We start from the raw sequence: 23,754 nt of genomic DNA, 5'->3' as shown, positions 1-23,754 counted from the left end.
GATGGGCGGCGCGATCGCACAGTGGTTAGCACTGTTGCTTCACAGCGCCAGGGTCCCAGGTTCGATTCCCAGCTTGGGTCACTGTCTGTGCGGAGTCTGCACGTTCTCCCCGTATCTGCGTGGGTTTCCTCCGGGTGCTCCGGTTTCCTCCCACAAGTCCCGAAAGACGTGCTGTTAGGTGAATTGGACTTTCTGAATTCTCCCTCCATGTGCCTAAACAGGCGCCGGAATGTGGCAACTAGGGACTTTTCACAGTTACTTTATTGCAGTGTTAATGGAAGCCTACTTGTGACAATAAAGATTATCATAAAATAATAAAAAGATACATCTACTTTCTGCATTCAGAAACCATTAATAACAGGTACAGCACAGCTGTAATATCTACACACACGCCATTCGCTGCTGGCCACATGCTGCTTTACGTTCTCGTTACTTGCACAATTGCATATTCCCGTCAACTGATGTTCCAAATTGCCCCCTCTTTTTTCCCCAAGAAAACATTACATACTTTAAGAGTGAAAATACATGCACGAAGGGTGGTTGTAAAAACTGTATACACTAAAGATAAATCTCTTTTTAAGAGTTAAAGAGTCTGCATAATATATAAGTTGCTTGCTAATTCTCCAGATCTTGTGATGCGATGACCTACATTTGCTAAGCCTGCTGATGACACAAACATATGAAAGAAAAGTAAATTATGAAGAGGGCATAAGGAGTTTGCAAAGGGACATAGGTAGGTTAAGTGAGTGGGCAAAAAATTGGCAGATGGAGTATGATGTGTAAAAATGTGAACTTGTCCACTTTGGCAGGAGGAATAGAAAAGCAGAATAATATTTAGATGGAGAGAGATTACAGAACTCTGAGGTACAGAGGAATCTGGGTGTCCTGGTACATGAATCACAAAACGTTAATTTGCAGGTACAGCAAGTGATTAGGAAGGTAATGGAATGTTGTTGTTTATTGCAAAATAAAAGTGGGGATGTTTTGCTACAGTTTTACAGGCTTATAGTGAGACCACATCTAGAGTACTGTGTACAGTTTTGGTCTCCTTATTTAGAAATAAGGGACGGGATTTTCCTTTCTGGGGACTAAGTCCCCACGCCGGTGGGAAAACCGGTGTGAACCATTCCGGCGTCAACAACCCCCGAAAGTGTAGAATTCTCCGGCATGTTTTGGCGCATGCGCGGGAAGTTCTCTTCTCCGCGCCGGCCATGGCGGAGCCCTACAGGGGCCGGCGCAGAAGGAAGGAGTGCCCCCATGCACTGGCCCGCCCACAGATCAGTGGGCCCTGATCACGGGCCAGACCACCGTGGGGCCCCACCCCGAGGTCGGATCCTCCCGTGCCCCACCGTGGACTGCCCCCACCGACTTACCTGCCAAGTCCCGCCGTGTGGGACCATGTCTAACCCACGCCGGCGTAACTGGTCAAAAACGGAAGGCCGCTCGGCCTATCGGGCCCCAGAGAATTGCCGGGAGGGGACGCTGTCCCCGACCAGCGTGGTGTGAACCCCGCCCCCACCCAAAAAATGGCAGCAGAGAATACGGCAGCCGACGTCAGGGTGGCGGGGCGGGATTCGCGCCGCCCTCCCAGAGATTCTCTGACCCGGCGGAAGTTGGGCTAATGGATTTTTGTTTGTATAAATACGGTTCCCTAAGGAGATAATTAGGGGCATTGGGAGGGATTCTTGGTCGGCCGACGGCGCAATCGTGAAATGCGATTGGGCGGCGAATCGGTTCCTACGCCAAAATCGTGGTGGGTGGCGATTTGACGCCAATGCTCCATCACCTTGACAATGGTGTCAATGCATTCTACTCCGCACATACAGTAAGTGCCGTTTGCATATCCTTAGTGGGCCCGACTGGTATTCTCCGGGGCCTCCGCGATTCTCTGCCTCTGATGGGCTGAATCCCCAATGACAAGGTTCATTTGTGCTTTTAAAAATTGTGAAACAAACGCTATGGCTGCTGAGGGGGAGAGAGGGGGTACGGAAAGTGTCCAACATTGTCGGGGCCGGCTTTTACCAGGGCTGGGGGGGAGTAACGGGGGATGGCCAAGAGGTGAGCTGTGGGTTTGGGTTGGACGTGCTTGGAACACCATTGCCGCAGCCTGCAAGGCAGCTATGCAGCTACGCATGCTGCTGACTGCCCACTCTGAACTTAGTGCCATGGGTCGTATGGGTCGTATAGGTGTCCCCCCCCACACGTACCTTCTGGCCCCAGCCGACCCATCAACGGGGTGGGCGCGCTCCAGTGCAACCACTGCCACCTTGTTGGCTGGGATTGCGTGTATGGGGAGTGAAGTGTGTATATGCGGCTGCAGCTTGTCAGCCTCCTAGATGTCAATTGCGAATCCGGCAAATCCGGCACCGTTTCTCATTGGAATCGATAGTGTTCCACATGGTGCAGGTACTAGCTCCTCAATAGTCGCTGGGTCAATCCAGGTGTGGCGCCAGTTTTGCCGTCTGGAACTCCATGAATCCTGTACTGGCGTCAACACTTAGTCTCAGGCACGGAGAATCCAATGCGTTATGTTTCGTTTTAGTAAGGTGATGTAGTTAGTTGGAGGAGCTAGGGACTGAAACAGTATGGTTGGATCACAGGCGGCAATGGTGCTTATTGTGGTTGAAAAGCCAGTTGGAAGTCAAACAACTGAAGTGTTGCAAGTAGCATCGCCTGGGGTGTTTTCTTATTGCATGGTGACAAGATCACAAAGCCACAGGTTGATACAGGAGGAGGAGAATTTAAGGATTACAGATAGGGAGGCTGAGGTTCAGCTATCAGAAACAATCTTTGACCAGATAGTTGATAAAGAACAAGAGCAGGTGGTGGATGTAAAAGATATGTTTAGTTAAAGAAAGTTGGTAGAATTACAGCAGTAAGATTCAGAGATAAAGAAGTTGTATCAGAAATCATATGCAGAAATAGAATCTGAGTGTATACCTGAGTGTTGTTGCATTAGAAATAATTTGTTAATGAGAAAGTGGAGACTCTTACATATTCAAGCAGATGAGAAATGGGCAGAAATCCATCAAGTGGTATTACTGGTGGGTTATAGAAAGGAAGCTTTGCAGGTAGTGCATGACGTTCCAAAGGGGGATCATTTAGGAGTAAAGAAAACTCAAGCAAAAATACAGAAACATTTATATTTTTATTGGCCTGGACTGCATAAGGATGCAGTTGAATTTTGCAGTACATGTCATACAGGTCAAGTAATTCGAAAACCTCAAGCGATAATCAGATCAGCACTCTAAATACCATTCAAGCATTTGAGGAATCTTTTACTAGGGCCTGTATTGATTGTGTGGGATACCTGCCTAAAACAAAAAGTGGGAGTCAGTATTTGTTGACCATAATGGTGTGTTAACTAAATTTCTGGAAGCCATTCCATTAAGAACTATTACAGCTTAGGGGGTTGTAGAGGAGTTAACTAAATATTTTTACAGCTATGGATTCCCAAACGAAATCCAATCAGATCAGGGATCTGATCCAATTTTATGTTGAAGTTATTCAAGAAAGTTATGGATAGATTTCATTAAATTTACAGTGCAGAAGGAGGCCATTCGGTCCATCGAGTCTGCACCGGCTCTTGGAAAGAGCACCATACCCAACCCCACACCTCCACCCTATCCCCATAACCCAACACTAAGGGCAATTCTGGACACGAAGGGCAATTTAGCATGGCCAATCCACCGAACCTGCACATCTTTGAACTGTGGGAGGAAACTGGAGCACCCGGAGGAAACCCACGCAGACACGGGGAGAACGTGCAAACTCCGCACAGACAGTGACCCAAGCCGGGAATCGAACCTGCGACCCTGGATCTGTGAAGCAATTTTGCTAACCACTATACTACCGTGCTGCCCGAACTATGCTACCATGCTGCCAAATGGCTTAGGAGTAAAGCAATTTAACACAACTGCGTATCATCCAGAATCACATGGAGCATTAGAAAGGTGACATCAAACTTTCAAGACCATGTTGAGGGCCTTTAGTCAGGATTATCCAGAGGATTAGGATAAAGGAATTCCATTTGTACTATTTGCAATTAGGGATGCATGTACTGAATCAACTAAATTTAGCCCATTCAAATTGATTTATACTATGGAGGCAAGAGGACCACTTAAATTGATCAAAGAGAAATTGGTGAGTCAGCCTTCAGTATTGTTGGACTGTGTGTCAGACTTCAGGGAGAGATTAACTAGAGCTGGTGAGTTGGCTAGAAAACATTTAAAAATGTCACAGCATGTGATGAAAAAAAGATGAGGATAAAAAAAATCAAAAATTGTAGTTTTGTTAGTGGGGAGAAACAGTGGTAGGAGAATCATTTAAAAGCAAGATTTGGTGGGCCTTATCAAATCAAAAGGAAATTGAGTGAGGTGAATTATTTGATAATGCGAGATAAAAGGAACACTTCAGAGTGTACCATGTTAATGTGCTGAAAAGGTATTTTGATAGAGATAGAAAGAAGAAGGTGTTAATCATTGTAACTCAGGTAGAAGAGACAAACCCAGATGATTCTGAATTTGACATTCCTCAAATTAGATTAGACAATGAGGAAGTGAGAAGAAATTGGAATAAATTACTGAGTTACCTTCAGGATAAAATCAAAGTGACGTGAAAGAGTTATTACTGTATGTGGGAACAATCTAGGAATGAAAAAGGTGTAGATATAGGAAACTGATTTGATTTATTGTCACATGTACCGAGGTACAGTGAAACGTATTGTTCGGCGTACAGTCCAGACAGATTGTTCCATACATGAAAAAACATAGAAGATAACAGTGTAAGTACATAGGCACAAGCACCGGGTGAAGCATACGGAGTGTAGTATTACTCAGTAAAGAAGATGTATGAAGAGATCAGTTCAGTCCATAAGAGGGTCATTCAGGACCCTGGTAACAGCAGGGAAGAAGTTGTTTTTGAACATGCTAGTGTGTGTTATCAGACATTTGTATCTCCTGCCCAATGGACGAGATTGGAAGAGAGAATAACCCTGGTGGGAGGGGTCTTTGATTATGCTGTCCACTTTCCCCAGGCAGCGAGAGGTGTAGACAGAGCCAATAGATGGGAGGCGGGTTTGCGTGATGGACTGGACTCTGTTCACAACTCTCTGTTGTTTCGTACAGTCTTCAGTCGAGTAGTTGCCATAACAAGCTGTGATGCAGCCAGATAGGATGCTTTATATGGTGCATCTGTAAAAGTTGGTAAGAGTCAATGTGGACATGCCACATTTCTTTAGTTTCCTGAGGAGGTGTAAGCGCTTTTATGCTTTGAAGCTGTCAACCATCTCCACTTTGGCACCATTGATACAGAAAGGGGTGTGTACGATACTTTGCTTTCTGAAGTCAATGATCCTTAGTTTTGCTGATGTTAAGGGAGAGATTGTTGTTGTTCCACCACTCCACTAGGTTCTCTATCTCCCTCCTGTGCTCTGACTCATCACTGTTCAAGATCAGACCCACCACGGTCGTGTCATCAGAAAATCTGTAGATGGAGTTGGAGCCAAATTTTGCCACACAGTCGTGTGTGTGTATCGGGAGTATAGTAGGGGCCTTAGCACGTAGCCTTACGGGGCCACCGTATTGAGGACTATTGTCAAGGAAGTGTTGTTGTTTATTATTATTGATTGTGGTCTATGGGCCAGGAAGTCGGAGATCCAGTTGTAGAGGGAGGAGCCAAGCCCTAGGTTTTGGGGTTTTGATATGAGTTTGGCTGGGATTATGGTGCTGAAGGCGGAGCTGAGTAGCCAATGAATAGGTGTCTGACGTAGGATTCCTTGTTGTTGACATTTCTGTCCCAGTACTTCTGCCATCACAAAAGTCTCCACCGCCTCCATCCCCACAAAGTAAAAGTCCTTTGAGTTGATGGTTACTCTCAAATTCGCTGGTTCGCCACACCAAACCTAACACCACTGCTGTACTGTGCTGCCTTCACTCGACTGAAGGCTTCCCACCTTCTCGTCAGCTCCCCGGTTATGTCCTGGTACATGCATATAGCAGCTTCTGGGATTGCGGGGATAGGGCAGGGGGTGGGGTGGGGGCCTAGGTAGTGCGTTGACCCGATGGGCTGAATGGCCTCCTTCTGCACTGTAGGGATTCTATAGATACAGTGGGAATGTGAAGAGGAAAGTCCAAAGATGTGCGGGTTAGGTGGATTGGCCATGCTAAATTGCCCTTAGTGTCCAAAAAGGTTAAGTGGGGTTACTGGGTTACGGGGATAGGGTGGGGGTGTGGGCTTGGGTAGGGTGCTCTTTCCAAGGGCCGGTGCAGACTCGATGAGCCAAATGGCCTCCTTCAGCACTGCAAATTCTATGAGGAAATATTTTCACACAGCGAGTGGAGCTCGCTGCCCACCAGCGTGGCAGAAGTGGAGACGATCAATAAGGAAATTGGACAGGCTCTTCGGGTGGTGGTGGGGAGGAGGGATGAATCTGCAGGGGGTAGAGTGGGTGAAGGGCACTGACTGATTCTTCCAGAGAGACAGCACAGAGTCGATGGGCTGAACGTAATGACTCTATGACTATCACACACACACACACACACACACCAAGCTGTATTTATCTGAGTGATTGGATCAGAGCTGCAGTGGGTTTTATTTTGTCACTGGGCTCTGGCACGTTGTTGGGGTCAGAGGGGAGGGGTGAAGGGTGCTGAGCTCCCTGGCTGGAGAAGTTCTTTCAGCCTCTCTCTCCAGCTGTGCCCAGAGAGCTGTGCTGTGGAGCTGGGTGACAGGCTCAGTGGCTCGTCAGGGTGTGAGCAGCAAAGAGGTGCTTTCTTCCCCCCGAGGAGCTGCAGGGAGTGGTTCAGCCCTGCCTGCCTCCCGGGGTTGGTACGCCCACACTCACCCATTGCCTTGCTCCCAGCAGCCATGCCCGACACTGAGCCCGAGCTGGCCGCTCGAGGCTCCCCGGCCCCCCGGTGCGCACTGCTGGCTCCCGTGCTGTGCATCAGCGTCCTGCAACTGGCTGTCACCATCGGTTTCATCTGCTACACCCAGAATCAGAGCCTGCAAGTAAGTGTCTGACCCAGCCGGCGCGTGCGGGAGATGCCCAGGGACATGAACTTCAAACATCTTGAGAGGGTTTCCCCAGAAAGTATCAGGAGGAGACTTGGCTACAATGTGGAATTTGCCAGGCGCGGTGCGGTGGAGGGAATATTTATGGGTTACATTATAAACTGCGGTGGACCTGAGGAGGTGGAGGAGAAAATCTCCATGATCATTATTTCATGCCCTCTCTTTGCTGTCCTCAAAGGCCTTTTTAACTTCAGCCCTGCACTTCCTGCATATCTCTGGACTTTCTACGTTGTTGAGCTCTCAGTATCTGACAGAAGTTTTGCCTCAAAGAAAAACCAAGAGAGTGCTGGAAAAGATCGCAGCCAGTCTGGCAGAATGCAGCACGGTAGCACAGCGGCTAGCATAGTTGCTTCACAGCTCCAGGGTTCCAAGTTCGATTCCCGGCCTGGGTCACTGTCTGTGCGGAGCCTGCACGTTCTCCCCGTGTGTGCGTGGGTTTCCTCCGGGTGCTCCGGGTTCCTCCCACAGTCCAAAGATGTGCAGGTTAGGTGGATTGGCCATGATAAATTGCCCTTTGTGTCCAAAGAGGTTTGGTGGGGGTGGTGGGTTACGGGGATAGGTTGCACGCGAGGGCTTAAGTGGGGTGCTCTTTCCAAGAGTCGGTGCAGACTCAATGGGCCGAATGGCCTCCTTCTGCACTGTAAATTTTATGACTATTTGTAGAGAGAGAGAGAGACAGAGTTAGCATTGGGCGTCCCAACAGGACTCTTCATCTGATCCGGGTAGGGGAATCGAACCTTTAACTCTGCTTCTCGCCAAGTCTCAGATGCTGCCAGAACAGCTGAGTTTTCCCAACATTTTTCTCTTTATATTTCAGATCGCCTGCATCTGATAGCGTGGCGGCACAGTGGCTAGCACTTCTGCCTCACAGCGCCAAGGACCCGGGATCAATTCCGACCTTGGGTGACTGTGCGGAGTTTGCACGTTCTCCCCGTGTCTTTGTGGGTTTCCTCCGGGTGCTCCGGTTTCCTCCCACAGTCCAAAGGTGTGCAGGTTAGGTGGGGTTATGGGGAAAGGGCGAGGAAGTGGGCCCAGGTACTGTGTTCTTTCAGAGGGTCAGTGCAGACTCGATGGGCTGAATGGGCTGCACTTTTGGAATTCTATGACTCAGCAGTATTTTGCTTGTGTCGAATGTTTGCCTTCTGCTGTTTGCTAGCCAGCGATAGCGGTGGTGGTGGTGGGGGGGGTGGGTAAATTTGAAGAGAGCCTCCTTTTTTGTTCTTTTGGGGAGATATTTGTGAAGAGATTAAGAGATTGGGAAGAAGTTAAACCTTTTAAGCTCCCTCTTGACTGCCTTAATTGGGAATAAAACAAAAATACTGGAAAAAATCAGCAGGTCTGGCAACATCTGTGGAGAGAGAAACAGAGTTAACATTTCCAGTCCAATATCACTTCTTTAGAGCAAAAGAGAGGTAGAAATGTGATGGATTTTGTACTGTTGAATAGGTGGAGCAGATAGGACAAAATAGAACTCGGATAGATGGCAGCCTAGGAGACTGGGCACAATGCAAAGGAAGTATTAATGGTAGTGTTAAAGACAAAAGTAGGTGTTAATAGTGTTGTAAAGTTCAGATAGCAGAATGTGTTAACAGCAGGACAAGGGTCAATGCTCTGCGAAAGCAAAACATAAGAACAAGTGACAGATGGCCCTGCGGGGGGGGGGGGGGGGGGGGGGGAGGGTGATGGGAATTTATTTTAAATTAATCAGATTAATCGGGGACTGTCAGCATAGATTTTTTTTTAAATGAAGGTTATGTCTGATGAACTTGATTGAATTTATTGAGGAAAATGTGAGGTGGGTCAATGTGCATGGTGATTTGTTGCTACCTGGATGTTTGCCAGGCTGACAGACTTGTCAAAAATTAACTTTGGAATGCAAGGGTAAGTGATAAATCATATCCAAAATTGTGACAGTCACATAAGTGTGTCAGTCACAGTCAGGAAGCATAAGGTCATGGTCAACAGGTGTTTTTGTGAATGGAAGACTGTTTCCTGTGGGGTTCCACAGAACTCCATACTGGTTCCCTTGCTATTTGTGGTACATGTCAATAACTTGGATTTAAATGTGACGAATGTGATATAAAATAATTGTTTTAGAGATATTAGTTACTGTCATGTAGAGATAGGCCAGTCTCATTCTGGTGAGTTCACAGAAAAAGGATTTCAGAACGCGTGGCAAAGCAAGGGGGAGGAGTGTCCAGCAAAGGAGGAGACAAGGATGCTGGGTAATAGGGGGCCAGAGGAAGGGATTGGAAGTGAGCCAATTAGGATGTATGGCCAGGTCAGGAGGGGTATAGGATGATCTATGGGAATCGTGTATGTGAAACCTGATGCCATTTGAATGTATTTACAGAAATCCCTTTGTCTCCTTCTTCATTCGTTTTCCAAGGGTCTAGGAGACTAGTTCTGTGTCCTGTGCCTCTGTGAAATGAATCAGACTTGCAAGTCAAATAAAATAACTAATGCTGTACCTGCAAATCCATCTCGACTTTTATTGAGGCCAGACTGACGGGTAAAGAAAACTATGGCTTGTCAAATGTAGGGAAATGATTTACGACTTTGCAGACGTTACAAAACTTAGCAACGTGGTTAATGGTGAGGAAGAAAGCTGTCAACTGCAGGAAGGTATCGATGGACTAGTCAGGTGGATAGAAAAGGGCAAACAAGGCAGAGGAATACACAATAAATGGTGGGATACTGAGGGGCAGAGGGATTTTGGAGTATATTTGCAGGGATGCCCAAAGGCCATCAAGACGGGTGGATAAGACAGATGGAACACTTTCCCCTGTTGGCTGAGGCTTGGTGGATAAGATCAGAGAGGTTGTGGTGAAGGTTGAGGGAGTGAAGTCTAACTAATGATGGACAGGATGAGATGTCCAGCTCCAGCGAACCCTGACCCTGTATAATTATGTAATGTCACTGCAGAAATATATACAATAAGAAAACTTACATTTAATCATTGCTTCAGAATATCCTTCGCAACCAATGAATTATCCTGAATTGTAGTCATTGTTTGGTATAGGAAAAGACCACTCCCAATGTGTGCACAGTAAGATCCCACAGTCAGCAATGAGACAGGAAAACAGGTACGAGAGGATGCCATTCAGCCCCACGAACCTGTTGCACAGGAACAGGAGGAGGCCATTCAGCCCCCCGAACCTGTTACACAGGAACAGGAGGAGGCTCATTCAGCCCCTCTCCTCTCTCTCTCGAGCCTGTTACACAGGAACAGGAGGAGGCTCATTCAGCCCCTCTCCTCTCTCTCTCTCTCTCTCGAGCCTGTTACACAGGAACAGGAGGAGGCCATGGATCTCCTCGAGTCTGTTACAAAGGAACAGAAGGAGGCTAATCAGCTCCTCGGCCTGTTACACAGGAACAGGAGGAAACCCATTCAGCGCTCAAACCTGTTACACAGGAACAGGGGATGGCCCAATCAGCCCCTCTCTCTCTTGAGCCAGTTACACAGGAGCAGAGGAGGCCATTTAGTCCCTCAAGCTAATTCCGTTATTCAGTGACATCCTGGATGATTTGTGAACTAACTTCATATACCCACCTTTGACCCATTTCCTTTCACATCTTTGGTGACCAACAATCTGTCAATCTCAGATTTTAAATTAACAATTCAGCTAGCGTCAATTACCTTTCGCAGAAGAGAGTTCCAAACTTACACCACACTTTGTGCTTAGAATTTCACCGTGCAAATGTTCTGCCTCTAACTTTCAGACTTTGCTCCCTCGATCTAGACTCCCAAACCAGGGGAAATCATTTATTTCTGTCTACTCTATCTGTTCCCACAACAACTTTGGAAACTTTGATCAAATCACCCCTTAGCTGTCTTAATTTCTGGGAATGAGATTCTAGTTGGTGAGGTTCTGATCAATTAAGGGAGTTTGTTTGGGTTTTGCTTGCTGGTGTTACCTTTGGGATATAAATTAGTCAGTACATCAGGGAAGATAGCTTTGACAAAGGGTCACCTGGATTCAAAACGTTAGCTCCTTTCTCTCCCTACAGATGCTGCTAGAACTGCTGAGATTTTCCAGCATTTTCTCTTTTGGTTTCAGGGAAGACTCTCTCCTCTTGATTATGTGGGGTTACATGGGGCAGACAGGACCTTGGTTTGACTTAATTTCCGGTACTGGCTCAGAACTGAGGTATCAGCCAGGAATCACAAATGTGGGGAATGCAGCATGCTATACATTTCCTGATACTTACGTCCCAGTAACACCAGGTGCTGGGAAATGAAGAAAGGACTTGGCATTTTACAGTGCTTCCCATGACCTCACAACACAGCATCGTGCTGATGTGAAATGTAGTCACTGCTGTAATGTAAGAAGCACAACAACCAATTTGCTCACAGTACGGTCCCACAAAGAGCAATGTGCAAATGACCACTCCATCTGGATTTTAAAATTCTTTCATGAAATATTGATGCCTATCCCTAATTGCCCTTGAGAAGGTGGTGGTGAGCCGCCTTCTTGAAACCCTGCTGTCCTTGTGGTGTAGGTACACCCACTGTGCTGTTAGGGAGCGAGTATTCGTTGAGGAACAAATATTGAACGGAGGCACCAATAACTTCCTTGTTCTTCTTTATCATGGTGCCATGGGATCTTTCACTTCCAACTGACAGGTTATTCTCATCTGAAAGATTATGCTTTTGACAGGACACCCTTAGTACCGCAATCGACTTCCAGCTACAGCCTGAAGAGCAGCCAGTTCTGGTTGGAAGTTCCTGGCTGACATTCCTTCCTCCACCACTGACACCAAAAGTATCTTGACATCATGACACGACCTGCCAAATTAAATGCCGATGTAGGTTCAGGCCAACAGGGAAAAGGTGAATGTGACAAGTGTGCTACAATAGCAACAACTTCCGTTCCTATATCACCGTTCACATTTCAATGTGCTTAGGATGGCAGTATCAAGCCAAATCTGATTCCGACTCGCAAATTAACATGGGTGACCAACAGATTGGTCAGGAAGGTAGGGAGGGAATACCAGAGTTTAGGGCAACTGAAGACATGGCCACCAATGGTGGGTGATGGGGTGGTGTGTGTGTGTGTGTGTGTGTTGGGGGGGGGGGGGGTGTTGCAGGGGGTTGCTAGTGAAGGGATTCGGTAACAAAGATGGATATTTTAATATGTACTGCGACTGGGCCAGTAACCAAAGTGTGTGGGTGAATTTGGATTATGGTGGCGGAGTTTTGGATAAGTCATTTAGTTATTTAATAATTCACAACACAGAAGGAGGCTATTCTACCCTTTGTCACTATTCTGGCTCTCCACAGAACAATTTAGTCAGTACCACACTCTCCCATTCCATCCCCGTATCCCTCTCGGTTTATTTGTTTCACTAGTCCATACAATTTCCTTTGAACCCATTGATGAATTCCACTTCCACCACGGGCAGCGAGTTCCAGGTCATTGCCACTCGCTGTTTAAAAATGTTGCAATGGTACTAGACCAAACCCCAATTTATGTTAGGAAATCGGATGAGAAACCCCAACAATATTTCAATTTATGAAACAGTGAGGAAAGGATACTTCACCCCAAAAGTTATTCCACTGACAAATCAAAATCTTTAGGGGGCGATTCTCCGAGCCTTAACCTGTATCCCCCGTGGCGGTAGAAGCAGGAAGGTCGAAACCTGCCTTCGCACAAAATCCCTCACCTGCAGATAACGGAACCGATCCCTTCTCGGCAGTTCAAATTTCTCCTCCAGATCCTCCGAACAAGGAAAGCCCTCTTCAATAATCAGATCTTCCTGTCTCTCAATATCTGCTCTCTGCCACCTCCGAAACTCCCCATCAAACCTCCCTGGGACAAACCGGTGATTACCACAAATTGGAGCCCACACCGAAGCTCCCTCCATGCCCTCCACTCCCATATGCTTCCGCCACTGCCCCCAAACTCTCAGGACCGCCACTACCACTGGGCTTGTAGCAGACCGGGTCGGTGAAAATCGGTGTCTTCTAATCATTCTACAATCCGCCAATGGGAACAGCTTTTCTATGCCTATCTTATTAAAACTTGTCCTAATCTTGTACATCTCTATCAAGTTAGCAAGAAAAAGCAATAGACCTGAGGATTGGGAACAGTTTAAGATTTAGCAAAGGCAGACCAAGGGATAGATGAAGAAGGGGAAACACAATATGAAAGTAAGCTAGCAGGGAACATAAAAACTGGCCGTAAAAGTCTTTATATGCATGTAAACAGAAAAAGATTGATAAAAACGAATGAACAATCAGAAACGGGGGTTCATAATGGGAAACGGCTGAGGAACTAAATTCATACTTTGCTTCTGTCTTCGCAAAGGAAGACATGAATAATGCACCAGAAGTTCTGAGAAACACAAGTTTTCGTGAGGAGCTGAAAGAAATTAGTATTAGTAGAGAAATGGTTTTAGGAACATTAATGGGATAAATCTCCAGCGCCTGATAATCTTCATCCCAGAGTACTTAAGGAAATTGCCCTATTAATAATAGACCCATTGGCGGTCATTTTCCAAAATCCTTTGGACTCTGGAATGTTCGTACAGATTGAAGGGTAGCTGACATAACCTCCCTATTCAAAAAGGGAGGTAGAGAGAAAACAGGGAACTATAAACCAGTGAGCCGAACATTTCAACAATTTCATAGCGCAGCATTTGGAAAGTGGTATAATCAAACAAAGTCAGCATGGATTTATGAAAGGAAATCATGCTTGACATATCGACTGGAATTCTTTGAAGATGTAACTAATAGAGTTGACCAGGGAGACCCGGTGGACGTGGTTTATTTAGACTTTCACAAGGCGTTCGACAAGGTCTCACATAGCAGATTACTGTGCAAAGTTAAAGCGCATAGGATTACGGGTAGTGTCTTTAGATGGATAGAAAGCTGATTAGCAGACAGGAAACAAAGAGTTGGAATAAATGGGTCTTTTTCCGATTGGCAGGCAGTGACTAGTGGGGTACCTCAGGGATCTGTGTTGGGTCCTAACAGATCATATTATGTATTACTGATTTGAACGAGGGAACTAAATGCATTACCTCCAAATTTGCAGATAATACAAAGTTGGGTGGGAGGGTGAACTGTGAGGAGGATGCAGAGATTCTTCAGCGGGATTTGGACAGGCTGAGTGAGTAGGCATATGCATGGCAGATGCAGTATAATGTGGATAAATGTGAGGTTATCCACTTTGGTAGCAAAAATAGGAAGGCAGATTATTATTTGAATGGGTGTAAATTGAGAGAGGTGGATACTCAGCGAGACCTTGGTATCCTCGAGCATCAGTCGCTGAAAGTAAGCACGCAGGTCCAACAGGCAGTAAAGAAGGTAAATAGTGTGTTGGCCTTCATAGCGAGATGATTTGAGTATCGGAATAGGAATATTTTACTACAATTTTATTGGGCGTTGGTGAGACCACGCCTGGAGTACTGTGTGCAGTTTTGGTGTCCTTATCTGAGCAAGGATATTCTTGCTGTGGAGGGAGTGCAGCGAAGGTTTACCAGGCTGACCCCTGGGATGGCGGGACTGCCACATGAGGAGAGACTCAATTGGTTAGGATTATATTCATTTGAGTTGGGAGTTCGCATAGAAACTTATAAAATTCGAACAGGATTAGACAGGGTAGATTCAGAAAGAATGTTCCTGGTAGTGGTGGAGTCCAGAAGTAGGGGTCATAGTTGCGGATAAAGGGGGCAGCTTTTAGGTTAGAGGTGAGGTGAAATTCCTTCACCCAGTGAGAGATGAATCTGTGGAATCTTTTACGACAGAAAGTAGTTGAGGCCAAAACGATGTGTAATTTCAAGAAGGAATTAAATAAAGTCTTGGGGCTAAAGGGATTAAGGGATATGGGGGAAAGGTGAGATCAGGGTATTGAATTTGATGATCAGCCATGATCACAATGAATGGCAGAGCAGGCTCAAAGGGCCGAATGGTCTCCTCTTGCTTCTATTTTCTATGTATGTTTCTATGCAAATCTTCCCTTAATTTTCTTTACTCCAAGGAAGCCCCAGCTTCTCCAATCTAACCTTGTGGCCAAGAGCCCTCATCCCCGCACCTATTCTGGTAAATCCTCTCTCAAGGGTCCTCACATCCTTCCTACAGTGTGGTGACCAGAACTAGACGCAATGCTCAAGTTGTGACCTAACCATGGCTTTAATGAAGGTTCAGTATAACTTCCCTGCTTTTGCACCTCTTCATATGAAGCTTAAGATCTGATATGCTTTGCTAGCCACTCTTTCAATATGTCCTGCTACCTTTATGTTCTGCGCATGCACCCTGGTCACTCCGTCCCTGCACATTCTTTAGACATGTGTCATTCAGTCTATTAGGTCTTCCTATCCCTTCTGACAACATGTATCTCGTCAAACTGAGATGAGGTTTCTGGAGGGTGCAAGATGGGTGGCACAGTGGCACAGTGGTTAGTACTGCTGCCTCACAGCGCCAGGAACCCGAGTTCAACTCCAGCCTGTGGACTTTGCATTTTCTCCCTGTGACTGTATGGGTTTCCTTTGGGTGCTCTGGTTTCCTCCCACAGTCCAAAGATGTGCAGATTAGGTGGATTGACCATGATAAATTGTCCCTTAGTGTGGAGGGATGTATAGGTTAGGTTAAGGGGATAAGGCGGGGTGGATGGGGAAGTAGACATGGGTAGCGTGCTCATTCGAAGGGTCAGTGCAGGCTCAATGGGCCAAGTGGCCTCCTTCTGTACTGTAGGGATTCTGTCTTATGAATTCTGGCCAGAAACGCATAACCTACACTCAGCCTGAAAATATAACAGAAAGCAAAGATCAGTGCTCAGAATCCACAAAGCAATATAGATCAGTGCAGCTTGATCTAAGTTAATTAGATTTTTTTTGTGAACTGTGCGTACAGGAACACTCAGCGAAGGCAAGAAGAGAAATCTGAACTGACAATAGTTTCATAAAGAGATGATAAATCTCACATTGAAAGAGAATGTGCTATTTCTGAGTGTAAACGATGGCTTCTACATTATTTGTAATGTTATGGGTGAGGCATTTTCAGAACCCCAAAATGTATCATGGAGTTCAACCCACCTCTCCCTTTAATGGATTTGTTGCTTTTCCTAGCACACGGCTTTTTCCCTAGGTGTGGGATTGCAATTATGGACACGTGGGTATTTAAACACAAAACACTCTTTATTCCATGAACTCAACTTAACATCTGAAATAAACATTGGATCTCTTAACACCTCTTACTTCAAAGATAACTCAGAAAATATTGCAACAGTAAATAACTCCTTAAAATGTTCCTTCAAACTTTCAAGAGACTTAACACCTTTAAACAGTATCACATCAGGTTAAAGGATTATATATATTTTCTGTAGAATGGCAGAGATATATTAGCTTGGTTGACTTCAGCACCTTGCTTTCTTCCTGTAGCTCTCTGGACACAGACAGACACACACAAACTGCTTTTTCCAACTGGCTTTCTCCCTTCAAGCAGATCACAGCAAACCAGAACTTCTCAAGCTGCTGTCTCAAACTGGCTTTCTACTTTTAAACTGCTCTCAGGAAAACCAGCCAGGCACTTTTTAGCTGCCCTCAGCAAAACCAGCCAGGCACTTTTCAAACTGCAAAACGAAACTGCAAAATGGCTGAACTGAGCTGAGCTCCACCCACTCTATGACATCACTATTTTCTTAAAGGTACATTGCTTAAACATCCAGTTCTTAAAGGCACTCTCGCATGACAGTAAAAGCATCTTGAAGCGGATTTGCTTGCAAGCAAAACTGTACATTGTTGGATTTATGCAGTGTTCAACTTGATCCAGTCAGGTTGACGTGTGCACGTGGTTGAGCTAATACCCAATATTGCAGAGTAAATGGGTGGGTGTACTTACTGTGAAATGGGCTGAGATAAACCACAACACTCTGTCCTTGCATCAGAGCGAAACAATATAAAAACCACTGGGAATTTCACCAATCACCACATCGTCCCTGGCAAACAGTGGGAGGTAACCCAGGAACCTTGATGGTGTCAGACTTACCCTGATTAGTGAATAGGATCAGAATCACAGAATGGTTACAGCAAAAGTGGAGGCTATTTGGTCCATTGTGTCTGTGCTCACCCTCTGAAGTAGCAATTTACCCAGTACCTCTCCTCCAGCTTTTCCCCATAACCCTGCACATTCTTTCTTTTCAAATAATGATCCAATTCCCTTTTGAATGCTTCGATTGAATCTGTCTCTACCACGCACTCAGAGAGTACATTCCAGATCCCAGCTACTCGCTGTGTGAATCTGCCTCCACCACACTCTCAGACGGTACATTCCAGATCCTAACCATTCGTTGTGTGAATCTGCCTCCACCACACTCTCAGAGAGTACATTCCAGATCCTAACCACTCGCTGTGTGAACCTGCCTCCACCACACTCTCAGACAGTACATTCTAGATGCAAACCATGGGTGATAAGGTTTTTTTCTTCAGTTGCTGTTGCTTCTTTTGCCAATTACCTTAAACCTGTGTCCCCTGCTTCTCAAACTAATGGGAATAGCTCGCCTCTCTGTGTACCCTGTCCAGACAGTCATGATTTTTAATTTCTGTCAAACCTCCCTCTTAACCTTCTCTTCTCCAAGGAGAACAGTGGCAACTTCTCTGATATTTTTATCTGAAGTTGTTCAACCCTGAAACCATTCTCGTGAATTTGTTTCTGCGCTCTCCTTAATGCTGAACATATTTCCGAAAGGAATTAAGGCATCGGTCAAGATCCTGGCAAGGAATGCTTTCTTGTTTACAAGTGAATTTGATGAATGGAAACTGCTACCTTTTGAGATTGGTGTTTGCAGTATGAGATATGTCATGAGGGCCAGGGATGAAATGACCTCGAAGGTTTCATTTGCAAAAGGGTACCCTCATGATAAGAGATCTATATGGACTGGTTAGGAGCAGTTCACAATTTACCCTATCCCTGAACCCCACTGGAAGGGCCAATAGTAAACAATGTGAAATTCCAATGGTAAGCCAAACATTACAGTTTACTCAGTGCCACAGCTGGTCGCCTTCATCAATTATACTGTAGATCAGCACCAAGAAGACCAATGATCGCTAGACAGCAGTAAAGACTGATAAAAACAGAATGCATTCATTATCATAGCCACGATAACAACAGTATGTCTAGACTGAGGAATTACTCTTCCACATGCAAAACCAATAGCACCAGAATCAAAGGTGGCAATGTGGCCCCCTACGTAGTGCCACACCCTACCCTATCCCCCAACCCAGTAACCCCACTTATCCTTTTGGACACTAAGCTGCAATTGATCATGGCCAATTTACCTAACCTGCACATCTTTTGAATTACCCAACAACCTGAATGGCCTTTTCAAGTGTCCGATCTTCCTTAGCTTGAAGCATGTCACAGTGCGCCATTCGCTACTCAGACAACAGTTCTGTCTATGTTTAGCTCTGATTTCATGTCCCAGCCTTCGGCCATTCTGCACAACTCTTTCAAGAAGGAGTTAACAGGTTCTCCTGATTTTTAGACTCAATCTTTCAAAGATTATGGGCCTGATTAAACCGTCTCGCTGCACCCGGCCCGGGTGCAATGAGGCAGTTAAATCTCGTACGAGGCCTCTCGCGAGATTTGCAACGCTCGGAATGCCTCGTGAGATCTAACAAGATGTTGTGATCTGGATCTCGCCCTCATTGGGTGGGATCCAGATTTGCACATTTAAGTAAGCTGTTAGGCTCACTTAAATATGTCAGCACCGGATTCTCCCACTGCCCGGGATCAAACGCCCGTGCCTGGAAGACTTCGCCATGACGCTGTTTAGTGTAATGGCAGCTTGAGGGTCTCCCAGGCCAATAGAGGTCCTCGGGTTGTCGGTATCTGGCAGCGTGGTATCCTGGCACTCCTGCTGGCACCTGGGCACCTTGGCACTGCCAGCCTGGCACCTCAGCACATGCCACCCTGGCACTGCCAGAAATCAGGCCCAGGGGTACCCTGCCCTTATGAAGTGGAGCGACGGGAGGCTCGAGGACTCACTAAAAGTTAAGTTGGGGCATTCGGGCATTAGGGATAGGGCAGGTTTAGCTCAGTGGGCTAGATAGCTGGTTTGTGATGCAGAACAAGGCCAGCAGCGCGGGTTCAATTCCCGTACCAGCTTACCCGAACAGGCGCTGGAATGTGGCGACTAGGGGCTTTTCACTGTAACTTCATACTGTGGCAATAAAAGGTTATCATTATTAGTGGACAGGTCCGAAGACTGCGATGGGGGGTCCAGATATTGGGGAGATCGAGGCAGCATTTTGAAATGAAGGTAAGTGCGGACTCGGTGGGGCGTTCCTCACCGTTGCCAAAATAAAACAGAGTCCCGTTTGATAGCTGGGTCGTTCTTGCTGCCCAAACACCCTGCTAAACCTGCCCAAAATGTGACTCTTTTTTTCCTGTTTAAATCGTGCTCCTTGTTACTGCTCAGATTAAAATAAGCTTTATAAAATTTTGTTGAGGATTCATTGATTTCTTGGACGGAATTCCCCGACCTGTCAGCTGCCTATTTCTCGGTGGTAGGAGGCAGTATGTCGTTTGCTGGTGGCGGGAGTCTCTGCTCTATCTATGGGAATTCCCACTGAAGGCACTGCACACCACCGGGAAACCCGTGGGCTGGGGTGTGCTGCCGGCAGGATCAGAGAATCCCACCACCAGCGAGCGGCTGGAGAATTCCGGCCATTTAACTATTGCATCATTGGCTTTTGGACCTGCCGAATAAAACCTGTTAACCTGTTCAGTTTCTGGCTATTTATCTAGTCATGAAGCATTAATGTATCCAAGGAATCTCTTTAACAAAATGTTCCCAGTTTTCTGATTGGTCCGGGCCTTGATGAGTCCAAACTGGTCTGGAAGGTAGATTTTTTGATCCCTGGTTACTTAAAATTAAACGAGTATAAATGCAATGGGAAATCCGAGATGGCGCTGTGATATGCTTCTTTTCAATCAGGTAGAATCATAGAATCCCGACTGCCAGACGGCTATTCGGCCCATCGAGTCTACACCGACCCTCAGAAAAAGCATCCTACCTAGGCCCTAACCCCACACTATCCCCATAACTCCATCTCGAGCCAATTTAACATGGCCAATCCACCTAACCTGCACATCTTTGGACTGTGGGAGGAAACCGGAGCACCCGGAGGAAACCCACGCACACACGGGGAGAACGTGCAAACTCCACCCACAGAGTTACCTGAGGTTGGAATCGAACCCAGGTCCCTGGCACTGTGAGGCAGCAATGCTAACCACTATGCCACCGTGCCCCCCGGGAAGACAGAACCCCCTGCCAGTGAACGCCGCCGAGAAACACGCGGCTGGGGGAACGGAGAATCTCTCCCATTGTGTGTTTAGTAGATCGCAAAAAAGGTTCTGAGTCTTGTGTAGTTTGACAGTAAGTTTATTAACCTCTAGAAACAATGTATATGGATGAAATATAAGGTTTAAGCTAGGAACTGTCTCCATGCTTGCCTTCACACACATGTCTGTCCGTATACTATTCACAAGAGTCCCAAGAAGGATTTAAACTTAGAAGTTTATTAAGTAAAATAAACGCAAAGCCTCAAAGCAGTGGGCAGTACATCCAGTCCCAGACAGGACCATCCGAAGATGCTGGTTCCCACCCTGGCCAACTTTTAACTGTCTGATTTAATGAGCCTCATTGTTAGGCCTCAGACCCTCAGTGGTAGAGTTCGTACTCCGCGAGCCCCACGGGGAGATCAGTTGGGTCGTCCCCATGGGCCCCGTGTGGGTTATTACAGTCTAGTACAAGTCTGCCCTCTCAACTAAGGTCATGTGTTCCTTTACTTCACAGTGTGGGCAGTTCTGTATCCAGTTCCATGTTAACCCCTTTTATTTCAGACCCTTATACAGCAGCATATAATGTGCACTTCTCGTGTGTAACACACTTTCTTCCTGTCACATTTTCTCTTCACGCTTTGTTGGTAAAACATTATATCCTCTAACCTGGTACAAGTCATGTCACGGACTCTCTGTGCATACTACTAGTATATTTTTCTCATTTATAAAACCTGTCAGTTCATTTGTTATTGACTTTGAAAACTGCATTTGCAGTGAGGTTTTCCATCTGTAACACGCCGCTGCTTAAAACTCTCTGTCCTCTTTACAGAAAAATGTCAGTGGGATCTCTGAGGAGGTTTTGCTCCAATTGTTGTCCTGCAATGGTAACAGTAGTAACCCTGAATGGTCAGAGTTGGAAATCCAGAAAGTCTCCAAGTCTTGTTTGCAATCACTGAAAGGATTGAAACAACCTCTTAACCAGGTGAGTAATGTGGGTTCTCCTGCAGAGTCTGCACGTTTTCCCCGTGTCTGCGTGGATTTTCTCCGGCTGTTCCGGTTTCCTCCCACAGTCCAAAGATGTGCAGGTTAGGTGGATTGGCCATGCTAAGTTGCCCTTAGTGTCCAAAAAGGTTAGGTGGGGTTACTGGGTTACAGATGTGGGCTTAAGTGGGGTGTTAATTCCAAGGGCCGGTGCAGACTCGATGGGCCAAATGGCCTCCTTCTGCACTGTAAATTCGATGAAAAGAAACTTTACCAGTGCTCCCAGTTTCTGAGATCCTTCTCCCTGTGTCAGTGTGGGTTTCCTCCGGGTGCCCTGTTTTCTTTCCAAATTCCAAAGATGTGGATTGACCATGATAAATTGCCCCTTAGTGTCCAAAACGTTGGTGGGGTTACGGGATAGGGCTTGGGCCTGAGTAGAGTGCTCTTTTGGAGGTTTGGTGCAGACTCGATGGGCCCAATAGCCTCCTTCTGCACTGTAGGGATTCTATGATTCTTGTATCGTTGGTTTAATGGTTCAGCTGCCTTAGTGAAAGTGAAATTGCAGACTACCAGCAGCAGGACATTGATCTCCTCACTGTTCTGGGATGGGAGAATGAGGCTGGCTCCTGTATTCTGTTTGTATTGTTATCTGGCTGTGTCAGCTGTCACACCGTGGGCAACACCCTTTCCCCCAAAATCACAATGTTCTGAGGGCACATCCTATTCCAGATGTAGGAGCAGATCATGAAGTGATTATAATCCTAGCCGGTGTTGGGACTATTCCGGATCAGGCATTCTCCTTGGATGATCACTCGCACTTATAGTTGAGGAAGACAGGCTCCAGAGGCATTTAAGTGGGTCTGAAGAACTGGTTCAACTCTTTCTGAAGGAAGGGAACCACCAGAGAATATCACTATTTTCTCGATAGCCTCTCTAACATGTTTTTGCTAGATAATTATAAAGGTCCAGGCATCTCTCCTCAACAATGGAGCTCGCCACAAAAGAGTGTACAGAGATTGTTTTTTGACTTTGGACGCAGGAGATTATATGAGACAATATATGCAAGTTTATTAAAGAACCCAAAATGTTGTTCAACTTTGATTATAATTGCGACATTGATAACTCTGGGAACAGTAATTACAAATGTGTTTCTAATAGAGGATCCAAATCTTGTTATTGTTACAGAGAGAAACAGAGTCCGGTTTTGCGCATGTTGAGTGGGGTATTTCTTGGCCTCTGCAGTGCCGAGTGTGATATTATCATAAATGTAAGAACGGCAAGGTTTAATGAAATGTCTAGATCAGCCACTAGAGGGAGCGAGAGTTACAAGTATACAAGACATTGATGTTAAGCTTTGGGGGAGAAAAGTGAAGGAGAAAGCTAGAGTACAGACTGAAAGAAAGATAATGTGAGTGAGAGCAGATCATAGTTTATTATAGTGTAGAGATTAGTAGATGAGTGCAGATTATATGTTAATTATCAACTGTATTATATAGGAGTAAGTGTTGAATCCAATTAAGTAGTGTTAATAAATTTATAGCTTTGTTCAAGTTAAAGCTATTTTGTGGTGTCTTTGAACACTACGCCAACCATCCTGAATTTAGCAACACAAAGAACACCACACTGAGCAAGACCACGCTATTCAATGGCACTTTGCCCTTTTTTGGCCTTGATGGGGAACGCCTTGTCGGCTACACTTACATAATTTCCTGAACTGACGAGCTCAACCCGCCAGTGTAGGAAGATGACTCACGGATCAGGACATCATTTTTAAATGCTAACCCCTATCCTTTTACCCCCCTCAGAGTCCTTCCGGACCCACCCACTGCACCCAACATACCTCTTTCAGGGTCCTCGAGCACCCCCCTCACTCCACCTCTTATGGGCAAGGCACCCCGTCCCAATCCCTGGCACCCGGACAACCTGGGAACCTTGGAATTGCCAGCCTGGCTTTGTATCCTTATTTGCATTAGCACAATTGATAAAACCATACATCAAGAAATCATCTTTATACTACTTTGTTCCCGAGTTAAGTTTCTTCTTTGTAAGCTGCTAACCAGAGGCTCTGGAGCTCTCTGCAGAGCTAGCACAGCACTGCTCTGTTCTGCCATGGATCTCCTGAGCAGCTCTCTCCAGCAGATTCAGATTTAAGATCCTGGCCAGTAGATACACTGCCTATTTGTGTCTCTGGTTGTTACTTACTTGTAAGAAAATGATTCATCTTCACTGTTTTCTTGCCTTGTTTGCTAGCTGCTAGAAAATGGAAGAAGTTCTTCTCCATGATTTAGTGCCAAAAGCACATACATAGAGGGCTTTCGACGTACAGTGTACGTGCAGAGCAAGTGGCCTGCTCTCTGCTGCCGCTCCTGGTCGGAAGATTGCACACAGCCTCATTTCCTTCTCATTTAAAA

General features: G+C 46.0%; 1 protein-coding gene across 1 annotated transcript in view; it reads left to right on the top strand.

Moving 5' to 3' along the window:
* The first annotated feature begins 6,693 nt into the window (after window positions 1–6,693).
* Window positions 6,694–23,754, top strand: part of LOC140428787 (tumor necrosis factor ligand superfamily member 10-like) — a 112,803-nt gene continuing 95,742 nt past the window's right edge. The window contains exons 1-2 of the mRNA XM_072515476.1: window positions 6,694–7,011; window positions 21,192–21,344. Of these exons, the coding sequence (XP_072371577.1) occupies window positions 6,868–7,011; window positions 21,192–21,344 (297 nt within the window). The 5' untranslated portion in view covers window positions 6,694–6,867. The remainder of the gene's footprint in view (window positions 7,012–21,191; window positions 21,345–23,754) is intronic.

Source organism: Scyliorhinus torazame, chromosome 8, assembly GCF_047496885.1.
Source record: "Scyliorhinus torazame isolate Kashiwa2021f chromosome 8, sScyTor2.1, whole genome shotgun sequence".
NCBI classification, from domain to species: Eukaryota; Metazoa; Chordata; class Chondrichthyes; order Carcharhiniformes; family Scyliorhinidae; genus Scyliorhinus; species Scyliorhinus torazame.
This window is presented reverse-complemented; position numbering and strand designations above follow the sequence as displayed.